Genomic DNA, 12,538 nt, shown 5'->3' with positions numbered 1-12,538 from the left:
CAGTTGAAATTAGTGACATGTTATTGGTAATTGAGAGGTATTTGGGTCTGGTTATGATCAGAGTTGAAGGAATTTAAAAAAGAGAAATTTGACAACAGAAGCTATGATATATTTTCTAAAGTATGGACAATTACAAGAGAAAATTTTATGTATTTCTCTACTTAAAGTCTCTAGAATGTAATACTCTGTGGAATAAGTGTAGATTGCCAGTACCCATCAAAATCTGTCTTTGTAAAAAAAATTACATTGTACTTTTCTATTATTTCAGATTTGCAACAATTTTCAACATTGCCATTGCAAAAAAGGGTTTTCCCCTCCTAACTGCGAACCAAATAAAGGAGAGTTTGGAAGTACTGATGATGGACATGCGGTTAAGTCTGGTTGGTGTCCTTAAATTTTTATTAATTAAATACAATATGAAAGGGAATAAATTATAGCTTTGAAGTTAGGCAATTTTTATCAACAAGACAGTTATTTTATTATTTTATTTGTGAGATTAAGCCCCCACCCCCCACAAAACTCTGTGTGAGTTCATAGCACTCTTTGTATATCAACACTGTGTACTTTATCAGGCAATTTTAAAAGCAAAAATTTCATTGCATATAATTTGACCAGTTAATTTATATTATTGACTTTGGATTATTTCAAACATTTCTAGTTTAAAATAGTGTCACTAGTCATTGTTATATTAATGTCTCTGAGATTTTCCAGGCTTTTTTTCCTATTGACATCATAATTGGTGGTGTTTCTCCTGCTTTCAGGGCTCAAGATAATCTTTTAAAATTTATTTTTTTGCATCTCACCTCTGCTTTTCCTATGTAGTATTTTGACTTCAAAAAAGCATGGATGTAACTGGGGAAAAGTGGGGGCCATCCCCTAATTCTTAAGGTATTGAGCCCACTTGAAACAATGGGGAATGTAGGCAGGCTATCCACCTTACCCTCCTTCCTTTTGGGGCCTTACCAAACTGCTGTTGGCAGACTTCTCTGTAGTTGGATATTATAGGGTGAGAGATTTTTAGAGAGATAACACACAACCATATCAAACTATCTTTCAGGCTAAAAGAAATGACATGTAACTATAAACATATACATTATATATTATTATTTTCACAAAATACATGAAATAAATGTTTATTTGCACTGTATTCTATACTATATTACTTTTGAGTTATATTATTTATACAAAAATAGGATGAGTTAACAGTATCAATTGATGATATTTTATGGTATAGCTAAAGAGATGTTATTTCTAAGAAAAATATAGCCGTATTTTATAATGAAAACCAAAGTCCTCTGCTGTATCAATTTCATGCTTTTTAGAAAACTCTTTAGTGGATATCTAAATTATGCAGGTTACATTATTATAAATTCTTAAGATATACAAATTTAAGTCTCTAAAAGAGTATTAACATAATAAGAATAATTAAGTAGTTGTTCCCTATATTTAATTACAAAACACACCATGCTTCTGTTTGTATTATGATATAGTCGGATATTTTTATCATTTCTGTTTCATTTCTAATTATGCATGTTTGAACTGCTTGCACACTTGAAGAAATCTCTCTTATGTGTTAGTGAAACTGAATAAAATCAACTGTAAAAGATCCATGGACATTGAGAAGGATATTTGAAACTCCATTTTGGAATCTAAATTACCGAAGAGGTGCTGAACTCAGTTGATAACATTTGTTAGAATCATCCTTAACTGTAGTCTAAGGGGCCAGTATAGCTGTTATTAACACTTCCTCTTTTTCTCCCACGGGACATTTTAACTGCAATCTGTGAATCATGAAGTTAACTTCACTTGTTTTCATAGAACAATCAAAGGTATGAATGACAGGATAAACTTGTTCCTATTGTGCATCCAAGCTAACTTAACAGTAGTTGTTTTACCAGGACATTGTTATCTTTTGGAAAGACAAGCAAGTTTTTTATTTGGAAGACAAAATAAAAAGTTTATGACTGATTTAGAAGTACTTGACTATCTCATCCTATACATTTGAGATTCAGATATCATATGTGCATTCATAGAGCTTTGTCCACCATGCCCAATGCTAAGTCACTTTTGGCCTTCCATCTGTCCTTTATTTAGCCTTCTTGTTCAGTGATGTCTGGGTCATGATGGTGTTAGGTTTATGGTTGTGCCCTATTTCATTATCTGAGCTCTTAGAAAACACAGTTATAATATTCCCAATATGAAAATTTAAACTAATGCTATCATGATATAAAGCACAATAATTATTCCACAAGCTGAGTTAAAGATGGACTGTTAACACTTGTGAGTTCACCACTCTTAACTTGCACATGTAAGTCATATCACTCAGAGTGAACCATGGATCATGGATGTCAACATTAGCAGCGATTACAGAAGCGGAAAATCACAGTGCTGCATTTAACCTCAATGTTTTTCATCTTCCATGTGGATTTTGTTATTTTCCCCCACCAGTTGCAAAGAACCAGGTATTTTCCCATCCCAGTGAGGAATTCACCAATATGTAGTACTTTTAGTGCTACAACTATGACAGCCCCAGGCAAACCTATGTGTTAGGGACCATAGGCCTGCCACTCCGATTCCAGACATCAGTGAGGATGGCAGCACATGGGTCTGGGGTCAAAGGAAACATTCTAATCCAACTAGCTTTCTTTAGTCAACCTGTGTGGGATCTTCCTTCATTCCCTCCATTCTGGGGCTTATAGATCAACCCCAAAATCCCTGGGCTGGCATAATAGGCGTTTTTATGTTCTGCCCCTAAATGGCCCTTAGTGAAGGAGTCCCTGATTTCTTAGTGAGCCCTGGACTCAAGGTGGGAGAAGCCTTTGTTATCCTGAATGGATTTGAAGGCATAAATAGTTTGGGAGGCAAAAGCAATCTTAAGGAGCCCAGGTTTAATTTATTATTCTAATTCTACTGATTTTGAATGTCACTGACTGGTGTTATGGATTTTGTCAACTTTTCACCAACTTTTTTGCCAGGTATCATTTTTTCCATTTACATACATGTCTATGCAGTATTTGCACTATATTCACCCTCCTATACCCTTTCCCCTCTTCCTCCCCCTCTCATCAGTACCAACTCCCCCAAGTAGAACCTGTTCTGCCCTCCTGTTCTCTGATTTTGTAAAAGAAAAAGAAAATGACACTTTTGTTTGTTAAAGATAGCTACACAGGTAGTTTCCATATAACCTGAATTGGTTCCTCTCCTCTATTTTTCTTCTTTCTACCTTAGTCCCCTTCTTATGGTGGTTTTTGCTACTGTTAATATGCTATATTGCAATTATTTGCACATGAATACTATTCACAATAGCTAAGCTCTGAAAACAGCCCAGATGCCCTACACCTGATGAATGGATCACAAAATTATGGCATAGATACACAATGGAGTATTTCTCAGCCATAAGGAATAATGACATGTTAAGTGAAGTTATCCAGGATCAGAAACAAAAAAGATGCATGTTTTCTCTCATAAGTGGAAGATATATCCGAAGATAAACATATACAGAAAAACAAACATCATATACAAACTCAGTTGTAGAACATGTTTGTAACAATGTAAGTATTCTATGAAACTTGGGGATAGAGAGAAAGGAAAAGAGAATGACAGAGCATCAGTAATACCACAAACCACAAGATATGAAGGTAAAAGATATAAGAATGTATTGAAAGCTGTTGAAAAATGTGGGGTGGGAGATAATGGGGTAAGGGAGAATATTCTAATGGATTGAACAGACCAAAGGGCATATATTGAGACAGTCCTCTGAACATCAACTGAAATATTAATTAATAAAGCCAGGACTGTAAAATAGGCACTGTGTGTGTGTATGTGTGTGTGTGTGTGTGTTACTAGTGGGATAGGGGAGGGTGAATTAAGGAGATTAAGGTGACAGTGTATGGTAGATGGACTTCATATACCTATATGAAACAGAACTAGAAAACCTTTTGCAATTGCTTTCAGTGGAGTGGGGAGGAGGCTGAGGGGGAGAGATGATGGGGGCAATGTAAATAATGCACAATGTAAGTCTAATCAGAATTGCCACTATGAAATCCCCCCATATCATGAATATATCCTAATAAAAATGTACCTAAAAAAGCCCAATGATTTGTGTATGGTGAACCATCCCTGCATCCTTGGGATAAAACTGACTTGTTCATGGTATATGATCTTTTTGATATGCTGTTGAATTTGGTTTGCCAATATATCTTATTGAGGATTTTGACATCTCTGTTAAAGAGATTGGCCTTCAATAATACTCTTTATTTCTTGTGTCCTTGTCCAGTTTGGGAATGAGTATAATACTGGCTTTGTAGAATGAGTTTGGCAGTGTTTCTTCTCTTTCTATTTCATGGAAAATTTTGAGGCGTGTTGGTGTTAGTTCTGATGGAATTCAGCTGTGAATCTGTCAGGTCCCAAACTTCTCTTTTTTGGGAGACTCTTTATTGTCCAAATTTCTTCCTTGTTATGGAGAGGAATGGGTTCATTCCTCAGTTCAATGAAGTTCTGGGCTTTTTCCTCTGATTTCTAATTCAGGTGCTGACATATTTGACAGGGGATTTTCTCTTCTTAGGGTTGGTATGCTGGGCTATATGGCAATGAATGGTGCCCCTCCCTATCAGACAGCTTTTGAGGGGATTGACTCAGGGTGCTTGAGCCTAGGATTTCCTTGGTGGGATGGGCCATCTGGTGTAGGTGGGTTCTCTGAAGTGGTCCTAGAGAGGAGCTGGGATGTCAATAGTCCCCAGCCCTCCTGCCTGCAGGGCAAGTCTGGGAGCTAGAATTAAGCTTTTTGGTCGACTGTTTTTCTCTTGGAAGTCTGTCAGTTTTAGCTCACTACCAGTTTCTCCAAGGTGTTAAAATTATGTTTTACCTTTAGTGTTCATATTCTGCTAGCATTCTGTTCTTGATCCTCAGGTGTTGTGTGAAAAGATGCAAGTTTCCTTTCTAGACCTGTTTTATTTCTCAGCCCTCACCAGAATCCAGTCTTTCAACACCTTTGTTTCTACTAACAATTCTTTCATGACAAATTAGACTTTTTCCATCACGCGGCTTAAACCTGCTTTAGTCTTCACTCACTGCTGAGTTCCAAAGCCACATCCCCATTTTTAGGTCTGTGTTAGAACAACAATCCACTTCCAAGTGTCAAAATCTGAAGCTGTCAGGGTTCATAAAACACTGGTAGCAGCATAGTTACATATGTAGTTGAATCTGTTTTTGTTATACTCATAATATATATGAATCAGATACTTAAAGTCTGGGAGTAGTGTTGGTGATGTTATCATTTTCATTTTATTTGGTTAATAAAATCTCTAACATAATTTAAAATTGATATTTCCTATTCTAGGTAAAAGCTTTTTTCCAGGAAGACGTGCTACTCTCCCCAAACACCAGTTTCAACTCATTTTCTACATTGCTGTACCTGTGCTTATGATAATTATTGCTGTTTTAGTAAAGCAGAGTAAATTAAAAGAGCTATGCTCCAAAGGGAAAACTGAAAATGACAGGTATATATGTATATGTATTTATATATATATATATATATATATATGCACTTATATTTACTTAAGTCAAGAAAGCACTATTCATCTGCATCATGAATAGCTAAAATTGTAGATAAGGCAATGTAAGGAGAGGTGTGGGACATATTTCAAACAGGTTTGATGGTCTTTGTGTTTTTTGGTCTTACTCATCACTGGTTTCCCACCATCATCTCTATAGGAGGAAACATAGCTGCCAAGGGCAATTTGGAGGTTTATTTAGCATTCTGGTTCATTGACTCTGTCAAAATTGCAATATTATGCCATAGGCACAATAAGAATAGGTGACATTGCATTTCAAGAAAACTTGCAAAAAATAAATTTATTAACTACAAATTCTCAGGTCAGTGGAAAACATCTTTAATAGAACACCTTTCCCAATTGTAGACCACAGATATTGAACTTGTTCCCACAATATTTATTGTCCTAAAGTATTGATGTTGCTACTTTGTAAAGTCATTTCTTACCTAGAAATTATGTGTGCAGTTAATAATAATATCAGTTTAAGAGCTAGGAAGCAGTAGTTATATCATTGAGGAATTGATAGAAAGAGAAAGCATAAATTTGTTTTGTAATAGGGAGAAATAAATACAGAGAGGTACTGAAAAATTAACCAAAGGTCTCCTAGGAGATCTATAAATTTCTTTAATAAGCAAAGTAAAATAATTAAGTGGTCCCAAGAAATATAGATATTCATGATTTGTTATACAAGATCATTTGTGACTTGGTTGAACTACACAACTTGTTTTCCCATATAAACATGTTAACACAAAATTTTAAAAGAAGTTCACAAGAATAATTAAATCTATAATATGGTTTAAATATCAACATTTATAGCAAAAATTCTTAATACTCTTTACTATTTATTACACAAGTGTGGGATATTTTCTAAAATTTAAATTAAATCCACTTTTAACTAATATATAAAATATCAAAACTGTACATATTTATGAGGTAGCACATAATATTTTGATTAGCTGGCTATATTGAGTGCTACTTTATGGTTATGGCTTAATTTGGCCTGATGAATTAGCAATGTCACAGAATGAGTGAACCTGCGTGTAAAAATGTAAGCTTATACTACAAATACACAAATAACTGTAAAATGAGGGGAGAGGAGTTAATCAGCAAAGCAAGGTGGCTTATGTCATCTGTTCTAACATTGACACAGTACCTGTATTTTTTGTTTTATGTTGGAAGGAGACATTTCATTTATTTGAATCACACTATTTCCATATAAAATACTCTTCACAAATGGTCATTTAACTTTCGAGATTTAAAATTTTCTCCACTTTGAAACAAATTTTCTCAATTTTTTAGTTCCAAATCAGAAGAGAACATCAGTAACAGCAAAAGTGAGAGGTATGTGTGTGATTAATCATTTTGTCTTTTATCTTATGATTATTGTTTAAGGCCACTAACGTGTTTAGTTTATAATCAGTATATCTGTTTATGATATTCATCGTGTTCTCATTGTTTTATAATAATAAACAACATGATTTAGCTGCATAATATCTCCATCCCTCTTCCCTGATCTTTCTAAAGGAAGGATGGTTGTATACCCATATGAGCATGTATGGCATATACATTATACAACTATTTTATTAGCATTAGGAAGGAGCATTTATATTTTTATTGCAATTTGCTGTCATAAAAGATGACTGATACACACAGGGATGCCATAGGTACTTATAGATATGCTATTATATCAAGCAAATTGCTGCTAGTAAGATAGAACCTTGGAGCTATCATTGATTTTGTTGTCAATTCATCTGGAAAAGTAAATTTAAAGCTCAGATTAATGGAATAATTAAATACATTTTATAAAATCAGATATCACCCCTCTTTTATCAGTATATTAAAAATTCCCTTGTGAAAAAATGGGTACTAGAGAAAAGGTTAGATCAAAAAGAATTAACCTAGAAGGTAACACCCACGCACAGGAAATCAATGTGAGTCAATGCCCTGTATAGCTATCCTTATCTCAACCAGCAAAAACCCTTGTTCCTTCCTATTATTGCTTATACTCTCTCTACAACAAAATTAGGAATATGGGCAAAATAGTTTCTGCTGGGTATTGAGGGGGTGGGGGGGTAGAGGGAGGGGGGTGGAGTGGGTGGTAAGGGAGGGGGTGGGGGCAGGGGGGAGAAATGAACCAATCCTTGTATGCACATATGAATAATAAAAGAAAAATGAAAAAAAATGGGTAGAATATAAAAAGGGAATATTTCATGTACATCAAAGATAATTTTTCAAATTCTTCCTCATTGTACATTATGATGATTAATTTAGTGACTATGGAGATAAATGTCTGAACTGAATTTTAAGAGCAGCACTGTTAAGTAGGCACAGTTTTCATCTGCAGCCTGTTGTAAAGGCAGGCTGTTTTAGATTCTACAAATATTAAACCCATGTCTGCTTTATAGATAAAACTGTACTTTGATCCTTTTAACCCCAGAGATGTATACTACAGAACAGAGAATAATAAAAGTACATTTATTATAAATCTTATCAAAATGATAGATAAAAAAGAGCTAATAACACTCAAAGACAGTGAATAGAAAGAAAGAATGAAGAAGAGCAGAAACAAATGCAAGCAAAAATAAACAAGAGAAATAACTGAAAAAATAAGCAAAGCCAAAAGCTGATTCTTTGAAAAGACTAGTAAAATTTATAAATGCAAGCATGTAGCACAAGATTAAAAGAGAAATAATACACACTATTAATATAATGTAATAAAGTAACAATTTTCATTTTTAGACAGAAGAAATTAAAGCCAATAAATTTAATATTTATGAAATATAACACATTCATCCCAAAACATATCTTTCTATCTTCCCAAAATGGAACAGTGAAAAAAGAATAAAAATAAAAAAAAGAATGGATATATTCATTCAAAATCTGGAAAGTACAACTTAAAACTTTCTCAAAAAGTTGATACTTAGGCATATTCTTTTCATGGCATATGTTAGGAGCACAAGAGCCAACGCTTCCTCAATTATATAAGCTTACACTGAATTGAACAAACAAGTCACAATACCAAACTCATCACCAATGAAAGGATGGGTGGGGTCACAAACAGTGAACTTGGATAAGTAATCGTACACTAAGATATTAGTGAAGAACTGGGGAAATAACTCAAACTATTACATCCTCCAAATATTTAAGGGAGGAATAATACCAGTCTTACACATTCTTATACAGACCATACCTAAAAAAAGAATCCTTTTCCAAATTGTTTTGTGAGGCCAGCCAAACTTAAGTGCAGGAAGCAACAGTTAAGGGGATAACTGATAAGGAAAATTATAGATGTATTTCTGATTAGAGATGTAACAAGTCTAAATAAAATATAAACGAGTTAATAGAGGATAATAAATATATCATGGTCAGGAAGGAGAAGGGTAATCTAAAAATGGAAGGTTGGATTAGACTATAATTTGCCTTATTTATAAAAGAGTATGACAAAAACATTTTTATAGATGGAGAAAAATACTTTTTCATTGCAAAAAGTCCCCAATTAATGACCAAAATGAAATGTCTTTACTCTGATAAATGTTGTCTGAAAAAGGCACATAGAAAATACAGTTAATGGAGTTTAACTTAGACACAAAGAAGAACAAAATCAAGAAAACTGACTAACAGAATCAATTAGGTTAGCTTTGTTAGTGCTGTTTCTGTATCAGTTGAGATGATTGTATGAATTTTTATCTGCCATTCTGTTAATATATGTATCGCATTGATTGATTTGCGTATGCTAAATTAGCCTTTGCATGCCAGGTATAAATCCCACCTGGTCTTGATATATATAATCTTTTCAATTTGTTGTTGGATTTGATTTTTAATTGAAATTTTTGCATCAATTTTTCCATCAAAGATAATGGCCTGCATCAATTTTTCATCAGAGATATTGGTGTATGGTTGCCTTTCCTTGTGATACCTTTGACTTAAGCATGGAGATGATGCTGTCATAAAATATGTTCAGCCCTATATTTTGTATATATACACATATATATGTATAGACATAACACATTTTTTATCCATTAATCCATTGTTGGACATTCAATTATGACTCCATAACTTGGTTATGTGAGCTCCACTTCAATTCCTGATTTTACTTGAGTCTTCTCTCTTTTATTCTTAATCAAGAGTGTCAATTTCATTTATCTTTTCAAAGAATCAGTTCTTGGCTTTATTGATTTTTTTGTATGGTTTTTCTGCTCTATATTTGATTTATTTATGCTCTAATATTTTTATTTCCCTCTTTTCTGCATACTTTATGTTTAGATTGTTCTTTCTCTATCTCCTTGCAGCATAGACTTAGGCTTTGTTTGTGACTCTTTTTTACTATAGGCATTTGCTGTTACAAACCTCTCTCAAACTGATTTTTCACTGTTTTATAGATTTTTTTTGATCCTTTCTTCCCCTGTTTTGTAGTTTAATGATTTTTCTATACTGCATCTTGTATAATGGGCTATTTTAATCTGATAACAACTTAGCTTCAGTTGCCTACAAATCCTCTAGAGTTCTACCCTATCCCATTTATATTTTTCTTGTCAAAATTGACATCTTTGTTTTTTTACTGTGTATTCCTCAATAACTTACTGTGTAGTTATTTTGACTTTAACCTCAATACTAGAGATTTATAGGATTTATGCATCATTGCAGTAATGGATTATTCTGAATTTGATTATGAATTACACCTACCCGTGAATTTAATATGTTCATGTCTTTTTTTTTGGCAGGACTGGGGGTTGAACTCAGGGCATCACAATTGCCAGGCAAGCACTCTACCACTTGAGCCACTAGTCCAACCCACTCTCATTGTTTTAATGATACTACTTTTCATCCTTTTTATTTATGGATGAAGAACTCTCTGAAGCTGTTTTATTCTTTAGCTGTTTCTTTCCTTCCTCCCTCCTTCCTTCACTCCCTTCTTTTCTTCCTTTAGTAAGGCAGGTATGTAGTACTTCATCAGTTTTGCTTGTCTGGAAAAGAATTTCTCTCTCCTTCATTTCTGAAGGATAACTTTTCTTGGTATTGTATTCTTGACTGGCAGGTTTTTCTTACAGCTCCTTGAATACATTTTCCTATCCTCTCCTGCCTGCTTAAGCATCAGTTGATGCTTTTCTCTTTCTGCTTTTAAAATTCTTTGTCTTTGACTTTTGACATTTTAGTTATTGCATGTCTCCATGAGAATATTTTTGGGTTTTATTTAAGGGTTGTTGGGCTTCATGTGCCCGGGTGGAGACATACAACACTCATTGCTTCTTTTCTCTATCTTTATTCTCTAAGGCCTTACTCCTTGCAGTTCTTTAAAACCTTGCTTCTAAAGTCTTCTTTAAAACCTTGCTTAAAATCCCTTTCCTTAGACTTGCTCTATCTCATGTTTTCTCTCAACTTATCTTTAGCTTAATTGCTCTTAAAGTCTTTTGTCCCCAGGCTTGTTCTGCCTTATCTCTCTTTAGCTTTCTGAAAGCCTTGGTGCTCAGACTTGTTAACAAGAGTCTGAAAAGTGCATATGCATAACTCTTAAGGTCTCAGTCCTTAGACTTGCACTGTGCACTGTCCCATGTTCTCTGGCTTTTCTTTAGCTTAGCTTTTCTAAGGCCTATGTTAAAGTTTTCAGTGCAGATTTTCTATCAACCGCTCTTTAGCAATTCCCCTTTAGCAATTTTCCTCCAGCAACTCTTTTCCCTTCCAAAAGCTTCCCACACCAAAAAGCCAAAAGCAAAAGGCAAAAGCCAAGGCAAAAGCCCCATGTCCCAAAGCAAAAGCCAAAAGCCAAAAGCCCAAGGCAAAAGCCAAAGCCCCCAAGGAAAAAGCCCAGTGCCCCCCTTGGGTCTTTTTATACCCAAAGGCAAACAGGGTGGAGCAGAGGCCCTCTGAGAACCCTTCTCTGATTCTGCGATGCAAACAACTTAGGAGAAACAGCTGTTCTGCTTTCTGGACTGTGCCAATCTCAGAAAAGCAGGTGAGCTGGGCTTGCTTGTGTCCAGTTCTCATAGGCTTCCATAATCCACTCTCCACAGTTGCTTATAGCTATTGCCAAATTACCAGTGTGTTTGCATCAAGTTGTTAATTTTCATAAATTGTTTTAATCAATTGAACAATTGAGTGGTATACTTTCTGAGCCATAGCATATCTTAAATTTTACTTTCTTTTACTATTTGATTGCATTTTCTTTGTGATTTTCCACTATGTCATTTAATAATGAGATATTTCTATAATAAGTATGGAGTTAGAAGTAGAATCCACACAATGTGATCATATGGAATTAAGGCATGTTGAGACTCCTTTTAGCATGAAGGATGCTTGGTATATTCTAACTTTTTCCTGTCTTCCACTCCACTGATTTTTCTGCTATTTAAATGTAGTTTTTAAACAAAGCTTATTGTTAATAAACTTCTGCTTTTTACATCATTGATTTTTTTTAATTTTTATTTTATTCATATGTGCATACAATGTTTGGGTTATTTCTCCCCACCATCCCCCTGTCCCCTCTCTTATCCCCCCAACCCCCCCTTACCCCTCACTACCTGGCAGAAACTATTTTGCACTTATCTCTAATGTTGTGGAAGAGAGAGTATAAACAATAATAGGAAGGACCCAGGGTTTTTGCTAGTTGAGATAAGGATAGCTATACAGGGAGTTGACTCGCATTGATTTCCTGTCATGTGTGTTACCTTCTAGGTTAATTCTTCTTGATCTAACCTTTTCTCTAGTTCCTGGTCCCCTTCTCCTATTGGCCTCAGTTGCTTTTAAGGTATCTGCTTTAGTTTCTCTGCATTGAGGGCAACAAATGCTATCTAGTTTTTTGGGTGTCTTACCTATCCTCACCCCTCCCTTGTGTGCTCTCACTTTATCATGTGATCACAGTCCAATCCCCTTGTTGTGTTTGCCCTTGATCTAATGTCCACATATGAGGGAGAACATACGATTTTTGGTCTTTTGGGCAAGGCTAACCTCACTCAGAATGTACATCATTGATTTTGATTTAAAAATACTTG

At 34.7% G+C, this 12,538-nt stretch overlaps 1 protein-coding gene across 1 annotated transcript in view; it reads left to right on the top strand.

Annotated features, from left to right (window-relative positions):
• Positions 1–12,538, top strand: part of LOC109676412 (disintegrin and metalloproteinase domain-containing protein 5-like) — a 208,130-nt gene that overhangs the window by 124,123 nt on the left and 71,469 nt on the right. Inside the window, exons 18-19 of the mRNA XM_074053314.1 lie at positions 269–380; positions 5,339–5,498. Coding sequence (XP_073909415.1) covers positions 269–380; positions 5,339–5,498 — 272 coding nt within the window. The remainder of the gene's footprint in view (positions 1–268; positions 381–5,338; positions 5,499–12,538) is intronic.

Source organism: Castor canadensis, chromosome 14, assembly GCF_047511655.1.
Source record: "Castor canadensis chromosome 14, mCasCan1.hap1v2, whole genome shotgun sequence".
In the NCBI taxonomy this organism is placed as follows: domain Eukaryota; kingdom Metazoa; phylum Chordata; class Mammalia; order Rodentia; family Castoridae; genus Castor; species Castor canadensis.
This window is presented reverse-complemented; position numbering and strand designations above follow the sequence as displayed.